Raw genomic sequence first — 17,084 nt, 5'->3', positions numbered from 1 at the left:
GCCTATTTGTTTGAAATAAGTCAATAAAAAGGGGGGAAGGAGGACAAGAGGGACAGAGCAGCTGGAGCTGAAGCGAGTCAGATCTGAGGTCAGAGTTCAAACAGATGCAGGTTAAAATTAGAGTTTTGCCACATCACTGCCACAGTGAATCTAACCTGAGAAGAAGATGACACACTGGGTCCTGCTGATCAGACGGAGGCCAATTCAAACTGGGCTTTTTCTCCAAAACAGAACTGGAAAAAATTCACACTAAATAAAAGATCCTTAACCATGATCAGATTTTACACAAGTATTTTATGAAATATTTCATTAGCAATTAATTCATTATTTCATCCACACCCAAGTGTCGTTTTAGCCTGCTGGATGGATGTAAGTAATCCTGATCTCATCAAAGTGGAAGGAGCGCTGTCGCAGGTCATTCTTCCCAACAGCAGTTAGCGTCTATAACTCCTCAGTCACGACGTCACTGGACATCCACGGTCAAACTTCATGCATATTGCACTTTTTATATGTATGGACGTGTGCAGGTATATGTGTATGTATATTTAGTGTGTGCGTGTGTGCACACTAAATATACATACACATATTAAATAAAGTAAAATACTTATCTAAAATACTTATCTATTACTTAGAATAGTTACATTTATGTCTTGCATATTTCCACAACCCTTTATCCATAATCACATACTGTGTATGCCACCATTGTATATAGTATATTATCTTAATTATTTTTTATTTGTTTGTATTTTATTTGTTTTTTGTATTTTTCTTCTGCCATCTGCACCTAAACTGAGGTAATGCACAAATTTCCCTGCCATGGCGGGAGATCTGCCTCCGCCTTACACTTATCTTATCTTATCCTAAAATAATTTGAACAACACAAATCAGTGTGATTCAGCTAAACACCCAGACTGGATTATCTGATCTTGTTCGATCATATAATCCTTTTTTGTCTGTCTCAACCAGATTTCAGGATTTCATCCTATTGGATTATGGAGGACCATTTTAAAACTTTGGGCTTTGCTGCACATAAAAAAATAACTTGATTATTTAGATTCACAAAGATACACCAGAGTCTGCACTATTGATCTAAAATTAATTAAACCATCATCAGGATCACAAACACAGCCAGGAAGGTTCGGCTTTTATCGCCATCACACTTTATTACAGTTTATTTACAATTTATTTACAGTTTATTCAGGTTTTATTAGGTGTGATGTTTCCTGTCATGTGTTCTCGAGATCCAGCAGTGTCCTGTCTAAGCAGCTAATGAAACTGATTGGCAGTTAAACCTTATCTCAGGGCAGCTCCACCATACTCTGGGACCTAAAGCCTGATGCTTTCAGTCTATTTACATCATGCCTTTACGTCAATGGCACACTGTCCAGTTACAAGAGGATTTCCATGCTAATATGATCTCACTACCAGCTGTGCAGCTGCAGGAAGTCGGGCAGCAAGCTGATTCGGTCTGCACCAAACTGCACCAAAGAACGCAATGCCTGCAGCAGCAGGGGAGGCGGCGCCACACCTTGGAGCCAGCTGAACACTTTGTTTCCCAACAGGCTTTGCCAGCGCTGCGGTTCGTCCTGCAGCCGCTGCAGCAATGGTGGTTTGGGCAGAAAGAGCAGCAGGTAGTCCAGACAGCGCTGCGCGTGGTGTCGTTTTGACACGTCACAAGAAACAAGTCTCTGCAGAGCGGCATCGAGGCCGTCGGGCCGTGCACCCTCGACCAGCAGTAGCAGCAAACAATCGGCGTGCGACAGTTCCACCGCTAGCTGCACAGCACTCTTTCCTGCATCTGCAACGTGCGAGCAGCCGCCGCAGCTGTCCAGGTAGTCCTGTCGCTTGGTTTGCTCACCACAGTTCTTCAGAGCTGCCATCATCATACCGAGGATCACCAAGCGGTCATAGCGAACCGCAATATTCAGGTGTGGTGCCCCACTGCCGCGACAGCAGCAGTAACTGCACCGTGGCGCTCTGAGCGCGCTCACAGAGTACCTGTTGAGCAGGTATTGTGCATAGTCCTGGTGGTCATGTATGAGGGCGTAAAGCAGCGCCTCTGATGGCAGGAAGGCTCGAGGGTGGCCGTCGTCCCAGCAGAAGACCTCCATGCAGCGCATGTCTTCCAGCAGCCAGACAGGAAGTCGCTCCCGCACAGAGCAATAGAAGGAGAACGCCGTCCGCTCACATTGCCGCTCAGATGGAGACGAAGACACGTAGTCAAGCTGAGAGGACAGCAGCCACGGCATCACTGCACACCTGATGAGGTCTGAGAAGGTCTGAGGATGAATGAGGAGGTTTGATGACAGGTGAGGTGCTATGAAGAGTCCTGAGGAGGACTGTGTCTACCTGAGGACCTTTGAGAGTCTGAATAAGCCGACGCTAAGAGCCAATCCAGCAGTCTCATTCAAACCTTCATTCTAAGCAACTCCTCACTTTTATACTCCTCCCCCACCCCCTTGTCAGCTGCCTGTGGGTGTTGATTTTCCACTGAGGGGTTGAGGTGGAGGAGGCAGGGGGGAGTTCCTTGCATAGTGAACATTGTGGCCTTCAAACTGCTGACGAAAGTAAACAGGAACAGAAATGTTGAACTGAGCAGACATCAATGGTTATTATCTGTGATCACACAGATAATTATTGATTGATTATTGATCAGAGGAATATGCTGATTAGATTTTCAAATTTAAAATGAAAACATTAAGTTTTAAATCAAACACTTTAAAATTCCTGATTTATCATACATGTGGTCTTTGTTTTCAGAGACCCTCTCCACACAGTCCCCGTTAATGTGTAAGGGCTGAGGGTCAGATTTGCTCCTGAAGTCAGCTATTATTTCTTTGGTTTTTGTAGTGTTGAGATCCAGGTTGTTTTGGCTGCACAATGGTGACAGTTTTTCCACTTTGTCCCTGTATGCAGACTCATCTCCTCCCGTGATGAGCCCGATCACAGTTGTGTCGTCCACAACTTAAAAATAGTGTTTCACGGGTGGGTGGGGGTGCAGTCGTGAGTGCATAGAGTGTACAGCAGGGGACTCAGCACACACGCCGGTGTTGAGGCTGAGTGCTGAGGACCGATGGGGGCCTACTTTAACTCTCTGTGAGCGGTCACTGAGGAAGTCCTCGATCCAGAGTCAGGTGGAGTGTGGGAGGCTGAGGTCATGTAGTTTGGTTACCAGCCTGGCAGGGACGATGGTGTTAAAAGCTGAACTAAAATCAATAAAAAGAAACCTGATGTAACTGTCCTGTTGTTCTAAGTGAGTTAGCATTGTATGGAGGGCTATGGGTATGGCATCCTGTGTCGATCTGTTCTTCCTGTATGCGAACTGGTGGGGATCGAATGTGGCTGGGAGTCCTTGAATGATGTGGGTTCTGACCAGTTTCTCGAGACACTTCAAAATGACTGGAGTAAGAGCCACTGGCCAGAAATCATTTAGGCACTGGCTGGTAGTTTTCTTTGGAATGGGGATTATGGTAGAGGACTTCAGGCAGGGTGGAACAGTGGTCTGTGTTAAGGACAGATTGAATATTTTAATAAAGACCCCTGTGAGCTGGTCTGCACAGTCCTTTAGCACCCTAAAGTCGGGTCCTGGTTTTTTCTTGGAGTTTACTGTCCTTAGTACACACCTCACATCATGCTCCTCAACAGTGACGATGTGGCTGGTGGATGTGATGTAGCCTCTTCTGGTGTTTTCTGTTTGAAGCAGGCACAGAAGCAGTTCAACTTCTCTACGAGTGTAGCATCACCATCCACGCCGTTGGTTCTGGGTTTGTAGTTGGTGATGTTGAGGACTGTCCTCCACACCTGTATTGAGTTATTACTGTGGAGATGATCCTGAATTTTGTTTTTATAGTCCAGCTTAGCCCGTCTGATGCCCCTTTTCAGGTTTACCCTAGCTCCACTGTACAGTTCCATGTCTCGCAACCTTTAGGCAGGGTTTTTTTCTTCAGCAGGGTCCTGACTTCCTCTTGTCATTCAAGGTTTTTGACTGGCATACACCCGGATACCTTTTTCAGTAGTGACAGTGCCTGTGCAATTCTTGAAGTAGGAGAATACGAATGTAGTAGTACGGAGGGTGTGTAAGCTGGCAGCTACGTGGTCCAACTGGCCCAGATGGGGTCTTAGTATGGCCCTGTATCCTTGCTTAATGTTGGAGTAGACTTTATCTAGCAGGTTATCCCCACATGTAGCACATTTCACATGCTGATGGAGCGCAGATTTAAGCCTACATGATTCAGGTCCCCCGCTATTATGTGAGTCCCATCTTGATATATGTTTAGCTGGGTCCTAATGGCACTATGTAGGAGGCTAAGAGCAGACATAGCATTAGCGTCTGGAGCTACATACACTGCAGTGATCAGAATCGCTGACGATAACTCCCAGCGGAGGAAAAAAGGTCTGCATTTAATGGTAAGGAACTCTAAGTCTGCTGAACAGTGGCTGTACGTGTCTTAGGGGTGTCCAAATTCATAGGCTGCATCCCCCTGAGGATCCTGGCCTTTGCGGTCTACGTGGGCTGGGTCCTCAGGAGGCTAGGTAGGCGGAAGTGAGCGGCTGTGAAATTGGACGGTCTAGCCTTCTCGATCTGTTCCCGCCCTTACTTCTGCGTATTTCCGGTCGCTAGCACCACAGTGCAAAAAAACGTTACAAAAATGGACCCAGAAATGTCGCCGGTAAGTTTTACACCTCAGGCTCATCAGAGACAATCATATCCAGGTAAAATAATTTTCATTACTCTACACACGTTTAGGAATTACTTGGCATGTTTCATGGATAATTCCAGTGACTGAATGACTGCCGGTCAATCAAAATATCTGAACCAAATCTCTTTGGAACTTATAGAAGAACATTTTCTATTTATTTCCTATTATTCATTTGATCGTTTAACTTATTTGTGTGCATAGAATGGCTGTAAAAATGTCACAAAGCTGAAAACAGGGTTGTTTCACAAAAAAGCTTAGTTACACAGATGAAGTGTAACTCTTTTCACAGAGTATTAGTATATTTTACCCAAACTTAATAATCAGAATAATGCTTTGATCTCAAATCATATCAAATCATACCTTTCTATTAAAACTGTTTTTGTTGTTCTCCACCTTTTCCTTAAACAGACAAGACCATTGTACTGCAGGATTAACCTGAGTGTCCCAGTCCTGGACCGTTTTTTAACCAGGAAGATGCAAGGCCTGATTTTCGGCTAAGCAGGGAGTCCCTGGCAGTGTTGCTAAATCTCCTGAACCAAGATCGGCGGCATGGTTGTGGTGCCACAATTGAGATCCTGGTGTTACTTTTCTGGTTGGCAAGTGGAGCATCATACAGGGTGGTCTCAAGAGTGTTTGGGGTGCCTTGTTCTACTGTCCACCACATCGTCCGCCGAGTCACAAAAGAGGTGGTGGCCATTCGCCACCATGTCATCCACAACCAAACGACCCCAGAGGACCTGGAGCTAGTGGGTTTGCAGGGCTGGCACGCCACAGAGCCTTTCTGAAAGCGGTGGGTGCAATCGATGGCTGCCACATCCACATCAGGTGTCCAAGCAACCCTGATGGTCAGTGCTATAGAAACAGGAAACTGTTTCCATCTGTCAATGGAAATTTGTACTTAGTAGTCAGTATAAGCTTTTAATGATACAGGGAGTGCAGAATTATTAGGAGAGTTGTATTTTTGAGGAATAATGTTATTATTGAACAACAACCATGTTCTCAATGAACCCAAAAAACTCATTAATATCAAAGCTGAATGTTTTTGGAAGTAGTTTTTAGTTTTAGCTATTTTAGGGGGATATCTGTGTGTGCAGGTGACTATTACTGTGCATAATTATTAGGCAACTTAACAAAACTTAACCCAAACCAGTACTCCACCTCCACCTTGCTGGCGTCTGAGTCGGACTGGAGCTCTCTGCCCTTTACCAATCCAGCCACGGGCCCATCCATCTGGCCCATCAAGACTCACTCTCATTTCATCAGTCCATAAAACCTTAGAAAAACCAGTCTTGAGATATTTCTTGGCCCAGTCTTGACGTTTCAGCTTGTGTGTCTTGTTCAGTGGTGGTCGTCTTTCAGCCTTTCTTACCTTGGCCATGTCTCTGAGTATTGCACACCTTGTGCTTTTGGGCACTCCAGTGATGTTGCAGCTCTGAAATATGGCCAAACTGGTGGCAAGTGGCATCTTGGCAGCTGCACGCTTGACTTTTCTCAGTTCATGGGCAGTTATTTTGCGCCTTGGTTTTTCCACACGCTTCTTGCGACCCTGTTGACTATTTTGAATGAAACGCTTGATTGTTCGATGATCACGCTTCAGAAGCTTTGCAATTTTGAGACTGCTGCATCCCTCTGCAAGATATCTCACTATTTTTGACTTTTCTGAGCCTGTCAAGTCCTTCTTTTGACCCATTTTGCCAAAGGAAAGGACGTTGCCTAATAATTATGCACACCTGATATAGGGTGTTGATGTCATTAGACCACACCCCTTCTCATTACAGAGATGCACATCACCTAATATGCTTAATTGGTAGTAGGCTTTCGAGCCTATACAGCTTGGAGTAAGACAACATGCATGAAGAGGATGATGTGGACAAAATACTCATTTGCCTAATAATTCTGCACTCCCTGTATTTCTAAATAATAATATTTAGACTCCAGGATACTAAAGAAACATGAAGGATACATTTTTGTTTTGTGCATTTCTGCAGTTCATTCACTTTAATTCTTGTCTTCATGTTTGAGTTTTGCAAGCTGGTGCCTTCTGTTGTCTTCTGTTGTTTTATGATGTATTTTATGTGACTTTTGCATGTTGGTGGTATATATGCTGTATATGTAGGTTATATGAATGTACCTTAAGATTTAATATTTTTGAAAATATGTACGTTACTTTTTATTTATTTAATGTTTCTCCTTGTTCACGATGACAGAGAGAAGTCTAAATATATTCAGCATTTACTAATAGTTACCATGTGCAGTTTTAATTTCTACTGCTTCCTCCTGAAGTGCCAAAAGTTCAGTGTCCCAAATTTATATTTGTCTGCCTCTGTCTGTCTTTTTTGTCATGAAGTTGTGTTGATGCTGTTGCACTTTATTGTTCTGTGAATGAATGTAAAGAAAGTTGGTGTTGAATGAGACCAATGTTGCTGTCTGATGTGAAATCTGGTTAAGAGTGGGACAAATGTGTAGCTGTTTTTCTGTTTCAAAATGGAAGTAAAAACCCTGTAAAAATAATCGGATCACTGTTTTCCTGTCTTTTACCATTGTTGGGCTGTGAAGGTCCAAAAATGTACTTATGATTTAGGGTTAAAGTAAGATTTTACATGTGGGAAAAGACAATAGAAATAGAATAGAAAAGAAGAAATAGAAAGAAATAAGAAATAAAGACAAAATTCAGATCCAAATCTTCTGTAAAAACCCTTTCACATTGAGTCCATGACATTTGTCTTTTGTTTTTAGTTGTTTTTCTGACTCACCTGTTTTAATGCAGCTGTTGACCGAAACCGTAATTTTGCAGGATGAATTTACTACTTTTATTTTTTTAATTCAAATTTGGCTTTCCCAATTTTTTCTGGTGAATAAAAAGTTCGGACCAAGTAGATGGTTTGGCAACTAGTGCACTAATAAGCTCCACTAAGATTTTCTTTGTATACAGGCTGTGATGAGCTCACATGTGCTACTATAGCTGCTCCTCTAAGGTTTACTGCTCTTTGTGGATTTAGACAGCAGAATTTAGTAGGATATAAGCAGATGTTACATGATGTATCATGGATGATTTACAGCCTGTGCAATATCACTGAATTTCTTCCAATCTGATACCAAATCAAATTCAGGGTGTTATTGACAATACTAAAACATAATGTGGTTGTAAAATCAAAACAAAAAGTAGTGTACTTAGTATACTTTCATAATGAATACAAGACATCAGACTATTTGTTCTTTAATTAAGAATTCATACAATAAATAAAAAAATACTTTGAATATACTGTGACTTTGTAATGATATCTAGCCTATATAATCCACTTTAAATGTTCTGCAACTTTGCCTGACAAAATCTAGGCCAATTGAATTGATTGAGTTGATCTTAGGGACATACATATTAGTCAAAGCTAATCTCATACAGCTAATTATTGTAGCATGTATTTATTTCATTACTTATTTCATAACCATATTTATTCATGTAAATTTGAACAAATGGGATTCTGTAAATCCCTGTCCTTTTAACACAGACACAAAAACCTAAGTCTAGACATAACTCACTTTCCAAAATTCATTAACAGTGCTACATGTCACCAACAGCTCCACCTTTTCTCTCTCTGTACCTGGATCTGCCTGCAGCACCAAAGGACTGTGCAAGCAACATGTGTCTCACCCTGGCAGCAAATGTCCATCTCCTCCTCTTCAGTTCACCTCATCATGAACTCGTCATCATTGGGGTGGCTGTGGCTCAGGAGGAGCAGGTCACAGGTGATAATTGTTGAGCTGTTTGAAACACTGAATTTGAAATTCTCTGCCACTTAAGAACAACGTCAACAGCGCCACCCCACTTTGACATATAAGTTAGTACCAACAGTGGCAGAGTGACCTCTGACCTACCATGGAGAAAATAAATTAGAGGCTGTGAAGGTTGTCTGAGTCAGAGGCAGAAAAAAAATGTTGGTTGACAGCCCATTGATTTATTCCTTTCTTCACAACTGTGGTTGAGCCAACTAATGAAAAATGAAACTAGAAAAGCTTTACAAGGAAACAAAACGCGGAAAACACATCTGCAACTTCAAGACAATCCTGAACTAAACTGAACTACTCAAAAAACAGTTTTGCACTGGGTGAAACCCCCTTTAATGGGGCCCCTGACAATAAAGCCACTATCAGAGATGGGCAGTAATGCGTTACTGTAATCGGATTACTTTTTTCAGGTAACGAGTAAAGTAAGGGATTACTATTGCAAAAACGGTAATTAGATTACCGTTACTTTCCCGTAGGAACGCTGCGTTACTGCGTTACTAAAACCGTGATTTTTTTGCGAGAATGTCTCATGACAGTGAACGTAAGCGAGTGCAATGTTGGTGACAACAGCTGTCTGCAGATCAACAATGGATCATATATCGAGTGTGGAGAGAGTATGAGCGTGCAGCGTTTAAAGCATGGAAGTACTGACCTTACTTCCATAAAAAGTAACAAAAACATTAGCGTCCGTTGTGCGTGGGAAGAAAACTTCTTTTTAAAAAACCCCCTAAACTTCCAAGCAAGCACAGAGTGCACTACCACGTAATGGGAAATTCACAGAGAAACTCGCGGATTCTTCCACTGACCGCTGCGGCACACCTGCACCAGGGTAAACCTCCGCCTACCCCACTCCTGCTTTACAGGTGAAAATAGAGCAACAGGACCACTAGTCTTTGATGTCATTTATTTTCTGCTGTGTTTTACTTGCATCTATTTGAAAGACTGAGTGTAAACACAAAAAATATTTTATTTTATGTGCTGGAATGTGCAGAAAATAGGTTTAAATATTAAATTAATTTCTTCCAGTCAGAGAATGTTGCATATAATTAAATTTTTGCTTGATGCATAAAGCTAAAACATTAAAACTAATAAAACAAGTTTTAAAAAGAGACTTTTCCATTTGATTACATTTTGTATGATGGATTATGCAGAAAAAGTAGAATTGGGCTGAAAGATCTATCGCTTTATCACCTATTCAGGTTGTAAATCGTTTTTAAAAAGTAACTAAGTAATTAATTAATTTTGAAAATAAGTAATCAGTAAAGTAACGGGATTACTTTTTGGAAGAAGTAATCGGTAATTAGTTACTGATTACTTTTTTCAAGTAACTTGACCAACACTGGCCACTATAGTCTGTTCACAATCATAACCTGGCCCAGGCTAGCTCTGGAGAGGAGATGCAGCTCCTGATTATATAGTGAGAGGCTCCTCCCACTGTCTGAAACAACAATGAAATATCAAATTAAGAGTAAACATAGGTTGTTTATAGTAGTGTTAAATCTGCCATTTAAATTTCTAATTATAATATAATAGTTAAACAATGGGAACATTAATATACATATATTTAGAAAATCCCCACACAACTGTAAATGTTTAAAATCAACAGATTCTTCAAACTCATACCACACTCCTGCTCCTTCATAACACTTGGTAACTTCCCTCCAAGGAACTTTACCATAAAAGGAGTCCGAAAACCCAACTGGTTTGGCTGTTGCTATGTTTTTACCAGATGCAGACCAGGTGCAGTCTGGAGGAGAAGTGAGAAAGAAATTAGATGCAAATCTTAAAACTAGTATTTTAAGCAACTCTCTTCTTCACTTCAGGAGTAATGTGGCAGCAGTACACACAAAACGCTGCAGTATGCTTAGAGGTCACAGGCCAAAAAGATTCTTCCTCTTGTCAGCAGGGGGAGACAAAGATGCATAAGCTAAAATTTTCAGTAGCTGCATTTTTAACCAAAGACCAGTCATTTTACTTCTACTTACTAATAATCAAGTGTAGTGTTTTATAATGATACTGCTAATAAGCACTGTACTATGTTTCCGCACAACAATTTCAGTGTGTTCTTTTTTCTTTTCTGTCACTCCATGGAACAGCTCTTGAGGTCAGAATAGAAACTTTTTATTGTCTCACAAGTCGCTTCTGAATACTCTTAAAGGGTTTTTATGAATGTTTGACATGTAGTTATGGTTTTTATTGCTCTCGTTTATTTATTAGTTTTTATTCTACTCTGTTTACATTTGTAGTATTTCTATTTTTTCAAGCACTTTGTAACTTTGTTAAGAAAAATTTCATATCAAAAAGTTTTAAACTGGTGTAACAGGAAATGTCATCTCTAATATTTTTTTTTTTTTCAAGAAAATAAGTAATTATGTAAAATATAATTAAATAAGTAATTACATTTTGCAGTCATGCCTAGCAGGAGGAGCTTGTTAAATTAATACTTTTTCAACATTTTACTAAGGCAAAATAATAATAAAAACTGCTATTTACTTTATCTGTAATATTTCTCTAAATGTCATCATTTGTGTTCCAGATTTGTTTTATTTCTGTTCTAAAAAACAAACAAAGCTTTGTAAGGTTTAATGGGAACAAACTACAAAACTTCTGGAACACTATCATTTGGACAGGTGAGACCAAAGTGTTTTTTTCTGTCATGGAACAGTTCATGGAGGTCAGAACAGAAACTTCACTATTGCTTTACAAGTCACTTCATTTTTTTCATATTAAAAAACTTTAATGAATATTTGACATGTAGTTATGTTTTTTATTGCTCTTGTTTATTTATTATTTATCCTACTTGTTCTGTTTACATTGTGCTATGTATATTTTTACAAGCAAGAGAAAACAAATTATCTGCAAATAGATATTAAAACGCAATGGCCAATAAACCATCAACTGTCACCAACCCAACACAGGAGACACCACCTGAACTGGAATCTAGATTCAATAATCAAAAATGCAAAGTTGATGGCCAGTTGATGGCCAATAAACCATCAACTGTCACAGACACACCATCACCAACAACAGGACCCAGCTCCTGAACCTGAATCTAGGCCAAACAATCAAAATTGCAAAAATCTGTTTGTGTGCTTGTGTGAGTGCTGTATGGGGAGCCCAGATGACTCAGACACAGAAGATTCAAACCAAGGGCAACCTGCCATTTCACAGCAAAATGCGGTTGTGAGCATAGTAAACAATTCCTTTGGTGGCACTAATACCATTAATGTCGGGAATAAAAATACTGCCCGGAATATTCAAGTTAATATGGCTGAATGACTCATGCTTGTGCCTTAATTTTAAAAAGACCGTATCAATGTTTTTTAGTAAACCTAAAACAACCGTGGCTGCAGTAAAAGTCTGCTTGGGTGCACAAGAATTAATTAATGTTGAGGAATTTAAGTATTTGGGAGTGCTACTAGACTCTAAATTATCCTTTAAAAAACACATTAAAAAAGTAGTGAAAACTGTAAATGTTAATATACAGAACTTTAGACATATCCGCACATCATTAACAGACACAGCAGCGATTACATTCCTGCATTCTATGATACTGGCTCATATTGAATATTGTATTACAAGTTGGTCCTATATGAGCTCTGCTGCTATTGGGCCAATTGAAGTATGCTACAAAAGAGCATTGAAAATATTAGATAAAAAACCTTTTTCATATCACCATTGTCAAATTTTAGAAAAATACAAGTTTTTAAATTTTACTAATTTCAAATTATTTAAATCTGCCTGTCTAATATACAAAGTTATACATGGTCTGGCGCCTCCACCAATGAGTGATTTTATTAAACAAAAGTCTAGCAGTGTTGCCGGGTCTCGACTGACTCGAGCCACTGTTAGAGGTGATTGTGAACTGGCATTCAGACGGACCACCTTTTCACAGAATGCTCTGTCATATCAGGGAGTGAGCTTCTGGAATAGTCTTCCACTGTCAGTGAGGGAAAGTACAAGTCTACCCATCTTTAAGAGTCACTTAAAAGGGCGGCTGAGGGACACACAGCCTGAGGGACACTTAGATATAAGTTTAAAATCCTCACCTTTACGTTTATGTCTCTACAAGGTGAGGCCCCCATCTATATCTCGGAGCTTCTCAAACCCTATTCTCCAAAGCAAACTCTTAGATCCACTGATAGTGGTCGTCTGTCTATTCCACGGACTCGTCTGAAAACAAAGGGGGATCACGCTTTTCAAACCCTGGCTCCAATACTGTGGAACGGTTTACCCTCCTCACTACGGACCATCGACACGGTGGCCTCTTTTAAAAAACAGCTTAAAACTCATCTGTTTAGACAGGCATTTGGGTAATATGTTGTCTTATTTTATATTTATATTGTACTATTGCCTGTTTGATATGCTTTTATATTTCTTCTAATATTGTTCATTTGACATGTTTTTATGTGAAGCACTTTGTAACAGCGTTTTTGTCTTAAAAAGTGCTATATAAATAAATTTTACTTACTTACTTACTTACTTACTACACACAAACATGTAATCATGTTTAATAATCATGTTTTATATTGGACGGGAAAAAGAGTTAGTGTATTACAAAAAGGGAAACAACTGTTAGTGCAATGGGTGAACGCAATCTCACGATGGTCAGGGCATGTACAATACTGGGGTTTGTGCAATATAATTGATGTGTTTCCGTTATTGTTATCTATACTGTCCTCTGTGTCCACTCTCCTTGTCATTGTTTGTTCTAGTATAATGTGATCACTGTTTTTGTCCTTGTCACATGACCTGTAAATAGTGTCTCTGTATGTTTTTACTAACTTGTGTTTAACACCAACCTGCCAGAGGGTCTGCAGATGGAAATTAGCCCAAGGCTATAATCTGGCATATTTACATTTGTTAAAATGTTCATTAATATGTATTGCCCCTCTTTCTATAAAAAATAAATAAATAAATAAAATATCTTTACCAAACTGCAGCTAGAGCTCCCTCCGGGTTGAATGTAGTTTGCTTGAATCCTAGAAAACTAATTGGATTTTAAATTGGCTCTTTTTAAATTGATCGAGTCACTTGACACTTACACCTTTGATAAAGTCTTGCGTGTGTCAGCTTCCTTTTTACAGATACAAAAATATGTAAATGTACTGATCTGAATTATAATATTTCTGACTGTCAAAATTTCCCAGATTCAAATCGAATTAAATTGAATCGAATCGATTCGGGACCTTGTGAATTGAATCGATTCTAGAAATCAGTGACAATACCCAGCCCTACTCAACACTGCCCCTAGCATCCTGGAGCACTTCTGTCGTCTTTTGTACGTGTTTTGGAGTTTTTACGTGCTTCTGAGTTTTTACGTGTTTTGATGTTTTTACGTGTTTTGGAGTTTTTACGTGTTTTGGAGTTTGTACGTGTTTTGGAGTTTGTACGTGCTTCAGAGTTTTTACGTGTTTTGGAGTTTGTACGTGTTTTGGAGTTTGTACGTGCTTCAGAGTTTTTACGTGTTTTGGAGTTTGTACGCTTTTTTGGAGTTTGTACGTGCTTTGTCTCTAGGGGTAACGTAAATATACTTTTATTTATTCACTCCACGTGAAATTTAATAAATAAATCATATAATACAAAAAACAAATATTCACATTTCAACTTTTAACTATTTAAATTTTTCCTTTTAAACAAATTTAAAGTGAAACAACACAAAACACTGCAAACCACAACACAATTAAATATAAATTAAAATATGAAAACAAAAAGATGTACATTCTCTGTCATATGAGCCTGCATGAATAAACTTTCTGAATCCTTTATCATCCTCAACTAAAAATAGTTGTGGATGATTACTAGACCTTTCTAATGTGACGTTGTTGTCCCTGACTCTCTTTCTCTCTCTCTCCCTCCAGCTCTGTTCCTGTGCTACTGTGAGTGTAACTACTGCCCCTCCCCCCTCTGCCCAGCGCAAAGCACAAGGCTCGCATGCAGAGTGAAGCGGAAAAAGTGCGAGAGAAAGGGTGAGAGAAAGAAAAGGAAAAGAAAAAGAACACGGCTAGCGATAAGGAGCCGGCTCGTGTCGTTCACTTCAAAGACCCGGCTCTTAGAGCTGTTTCGTTCGCGACCGACACATCACTAATGTTTAATAGTTTTAGAACATTGGGCCTTGAGGATTGGAGCGGTTTTCCTCCTGCCCTCAGTTTGATTAAACCAGAATCACATCATATTTTCGGCGCTACACAGTAGTGAGATAAGTTTGTGGATGTTGTGTCCGCAGCTTCGGTTATCCTTTTAACCTCTCGCTGGTTAGCTAGCGTGAGCCATAAGCTAACAGCTAACCTGGTTAATGAAGCTAGAGTTCCACGCACATGTAAACACAGCTCGTCTCTGCTGCTTTAACTGTTAAATCAGAAGGCAATACTGCGGTTGACGGGGTTTATTATGTGAAATAGTAGCTTGTTTAGTTTAAACAGCCTAGGCGGCTAGCTTCTTGCGTCTCCCTCTCCTGGGGTTGGAAGGGGCACGTTTCCTCTTTTTTCAGCCACGCAGACCGAGCTGTTTGCGTTCTCTTGCCTTGCATACGTTCTTATTCTGAACTTAATCTGGAATTCATTGCATAGTGTTTGTGCGGGATATAAATGACAAGATGTCGTTTTTCAACAGATTTAGTAAAAAAACCATGTCCAGTGTGAATAAAACTTTCACGGCAATCATCTGCTGTATAGACAGCTTGGCAGTTTATACAGGACTATAATGCCCAGACATGATTCTTTTGAAAACCGTATATCTTTCCACAGGTCTCAACTTCATATATCACCTAGACACAGAGCTGGATGAGGCCAGCACAAATAGCGGCCTATCGGACGAAGATGACTTCTTTGGGTCCATGGGATCAGGAAAGTCAGAAGCTGGGGAGTTGGAGAGGTAAAATTTCCTCAGAAGTCAATGTGCCACATGAACCATTGCATTAATAATAAATTTATTAATGCTCTATATCAACAGTTACAGACTATATAGAACAACTTTATGGAGCTTTATGTTGGCAAAGTGCAGATCAGCTATTTTAGGGTTGCCGACCCCTGATCTATTGCATAGCTTTCCTCACATCAGGAAGCTGTCAATCAAAATCAATACAGCTCTTCCTGCATCTGGAGCTTGTGAAAGACTGTGCGAGACTCCTGTGCCTTAATTTTTTAATGTGTTTAGATATATTCTGTTTGAAAATACTAAAATTTGTATATTTACTTATTTTTGTTTTTATAATAGCTTTTATTTTTAAAAAGTAAAAAATATATCAGACCTTACAACCAGTTACTCAGTACTTGAGTAGTCTTTTCACCAACTACTTTTTTACTCTTACGTGAGTAATTTTTTGAATGACTACTTTTCACTTTTACTTGAGTAATAATATTGTAAAGTAATTCTACTCTTCCTTGAGTACAATTTTTGGATACTCAACCCACCTCTGGAAAACAGCACTAAGGAAAAGCAACAAACAGAAGAGATTTGTTTGGGTCACGAAACACAAGGAATGAACATTAGACCAGTGGAAATCTGTGCTTTGGTCTGATGAGTCCAAACTTGAGATCTTTGGGTCCACCTGCAACGTATTTGTGTGACACAGAAAAGGTGAACGGATGGTCTCTACATGCATGGTACCCACTGTGAAGCATGGAGGAGGTGTGATGGTGTCAAGTTCTTTGCTGATGACACTGTTGGAGATTTATGCAAAATTGAATCACACTGAACTAGCATGACTACCATAACTTTTGACTGGTAGTGTATATACACTCCTACCCTTCTTTCAACATCCAGTTTCCTGTGCCAGACCTTCTATTGATCCACTGAGGCAGACATGTAAAAAAACGTGAACTAAAGCACATTTCTATATATAACAGCCCGTTCTCACTCCCGAGGCGTAACATGTCGACGTTTTGTCACGTCCCGCGGCGTTCCTGAGGAACGCGAAAGGAGACCTTCGGCGTTCTTATGGTACGCGGCGGGTTATGGCTGGAATCCAGTGCAATGACGCTCCCGCGGTAATAGACGTTCCAGCCCTGTATTCCAGCCCTAAACCTAACCTTATCCCTAGCCCTGACCATAACCTTATTCCTGACCTTAACCAGGACTTTAATAATGTTAAATAGTGTGCTACTAAGCGATTTGAAGAAAAAGAGCAAACGTGTAGATTCAGTCCAGACGGTTCTCATATTTCCTCTTTTTTCCGAGGTCGTCATTTAGGAACGTGGTGGGTAGCCGAAAACGTAATATGGTGACGATTTGTCACCTAGCGTAAAATGTTACGCTTTGGGAGTGAGAACGTGTTGTATATAAACAGGACTTTAAATCTACATCAACAGCTACTTCAGAGGAAATTCTTCAATAAACTGCAACCAAAGGCTCAACTCAGAGGACAAAACCCAACCTGTTATAAACAGTGTGACAGCAAACTTTCTCTTGTGTAAAGTTACAAATAGAATTATCCACAGGAGCTTTTATACATAGTGAAGTTATAATTCGTCCTGTAGAAATTATTTAAGCTATATAGTTCCCTTTGTGATAACTCTGCTATGAATGCCTCTCATTAATTTTTTTAATTTTAAAATCAGACAGCCCACTATGAGCAAACAACAGTGGGAAGGAAAAACTCCC

General features: G+C 40.0%; 1 protein-coding gene across 1 annotated transcript; it reads right to left on the bottom strand.

Moving 5' to 3' along the window:
• Positions 1 to 1,132: 1,132 nt before the first annotated feature.
• On the bottom strand, positions 1,133 to 2,707 carry ankrd9 (ankyrin repeat domain 9). The gene has a single exon (XM_026152893.1). It carries the CDS (start codon positions 2,247 to 2,249, stop codon positions 1,422 to 1,424), a length of 828 nt encoding a protein of 275 aa, XP_026008678.1. The 5' UTR covers positions 2,250 to 2,707; the 3' UTR covers positions 1,133 to 1,421.
• Between the last annotated feature and the right edge of the window lie 14,377 nt (positions 2,708 to 17,084).

This window comes from Astatotilapia calliptera, chromosome 19 (genome assembly GCF_900246225.1).
Source record: "Astatotilapia calliptera chromosome 19, fAstCal1.2, whole genome shotgun sequence".
NCBI lineage: Eukaryota > Metazoa > Chordata > Actinopteri > Cichliformes > Cichlidae > Astatotilapia > Astatotilapia calliptera.
This window is presented reverse-complemented; position numbering and strand designations above follow the sequence as displayed.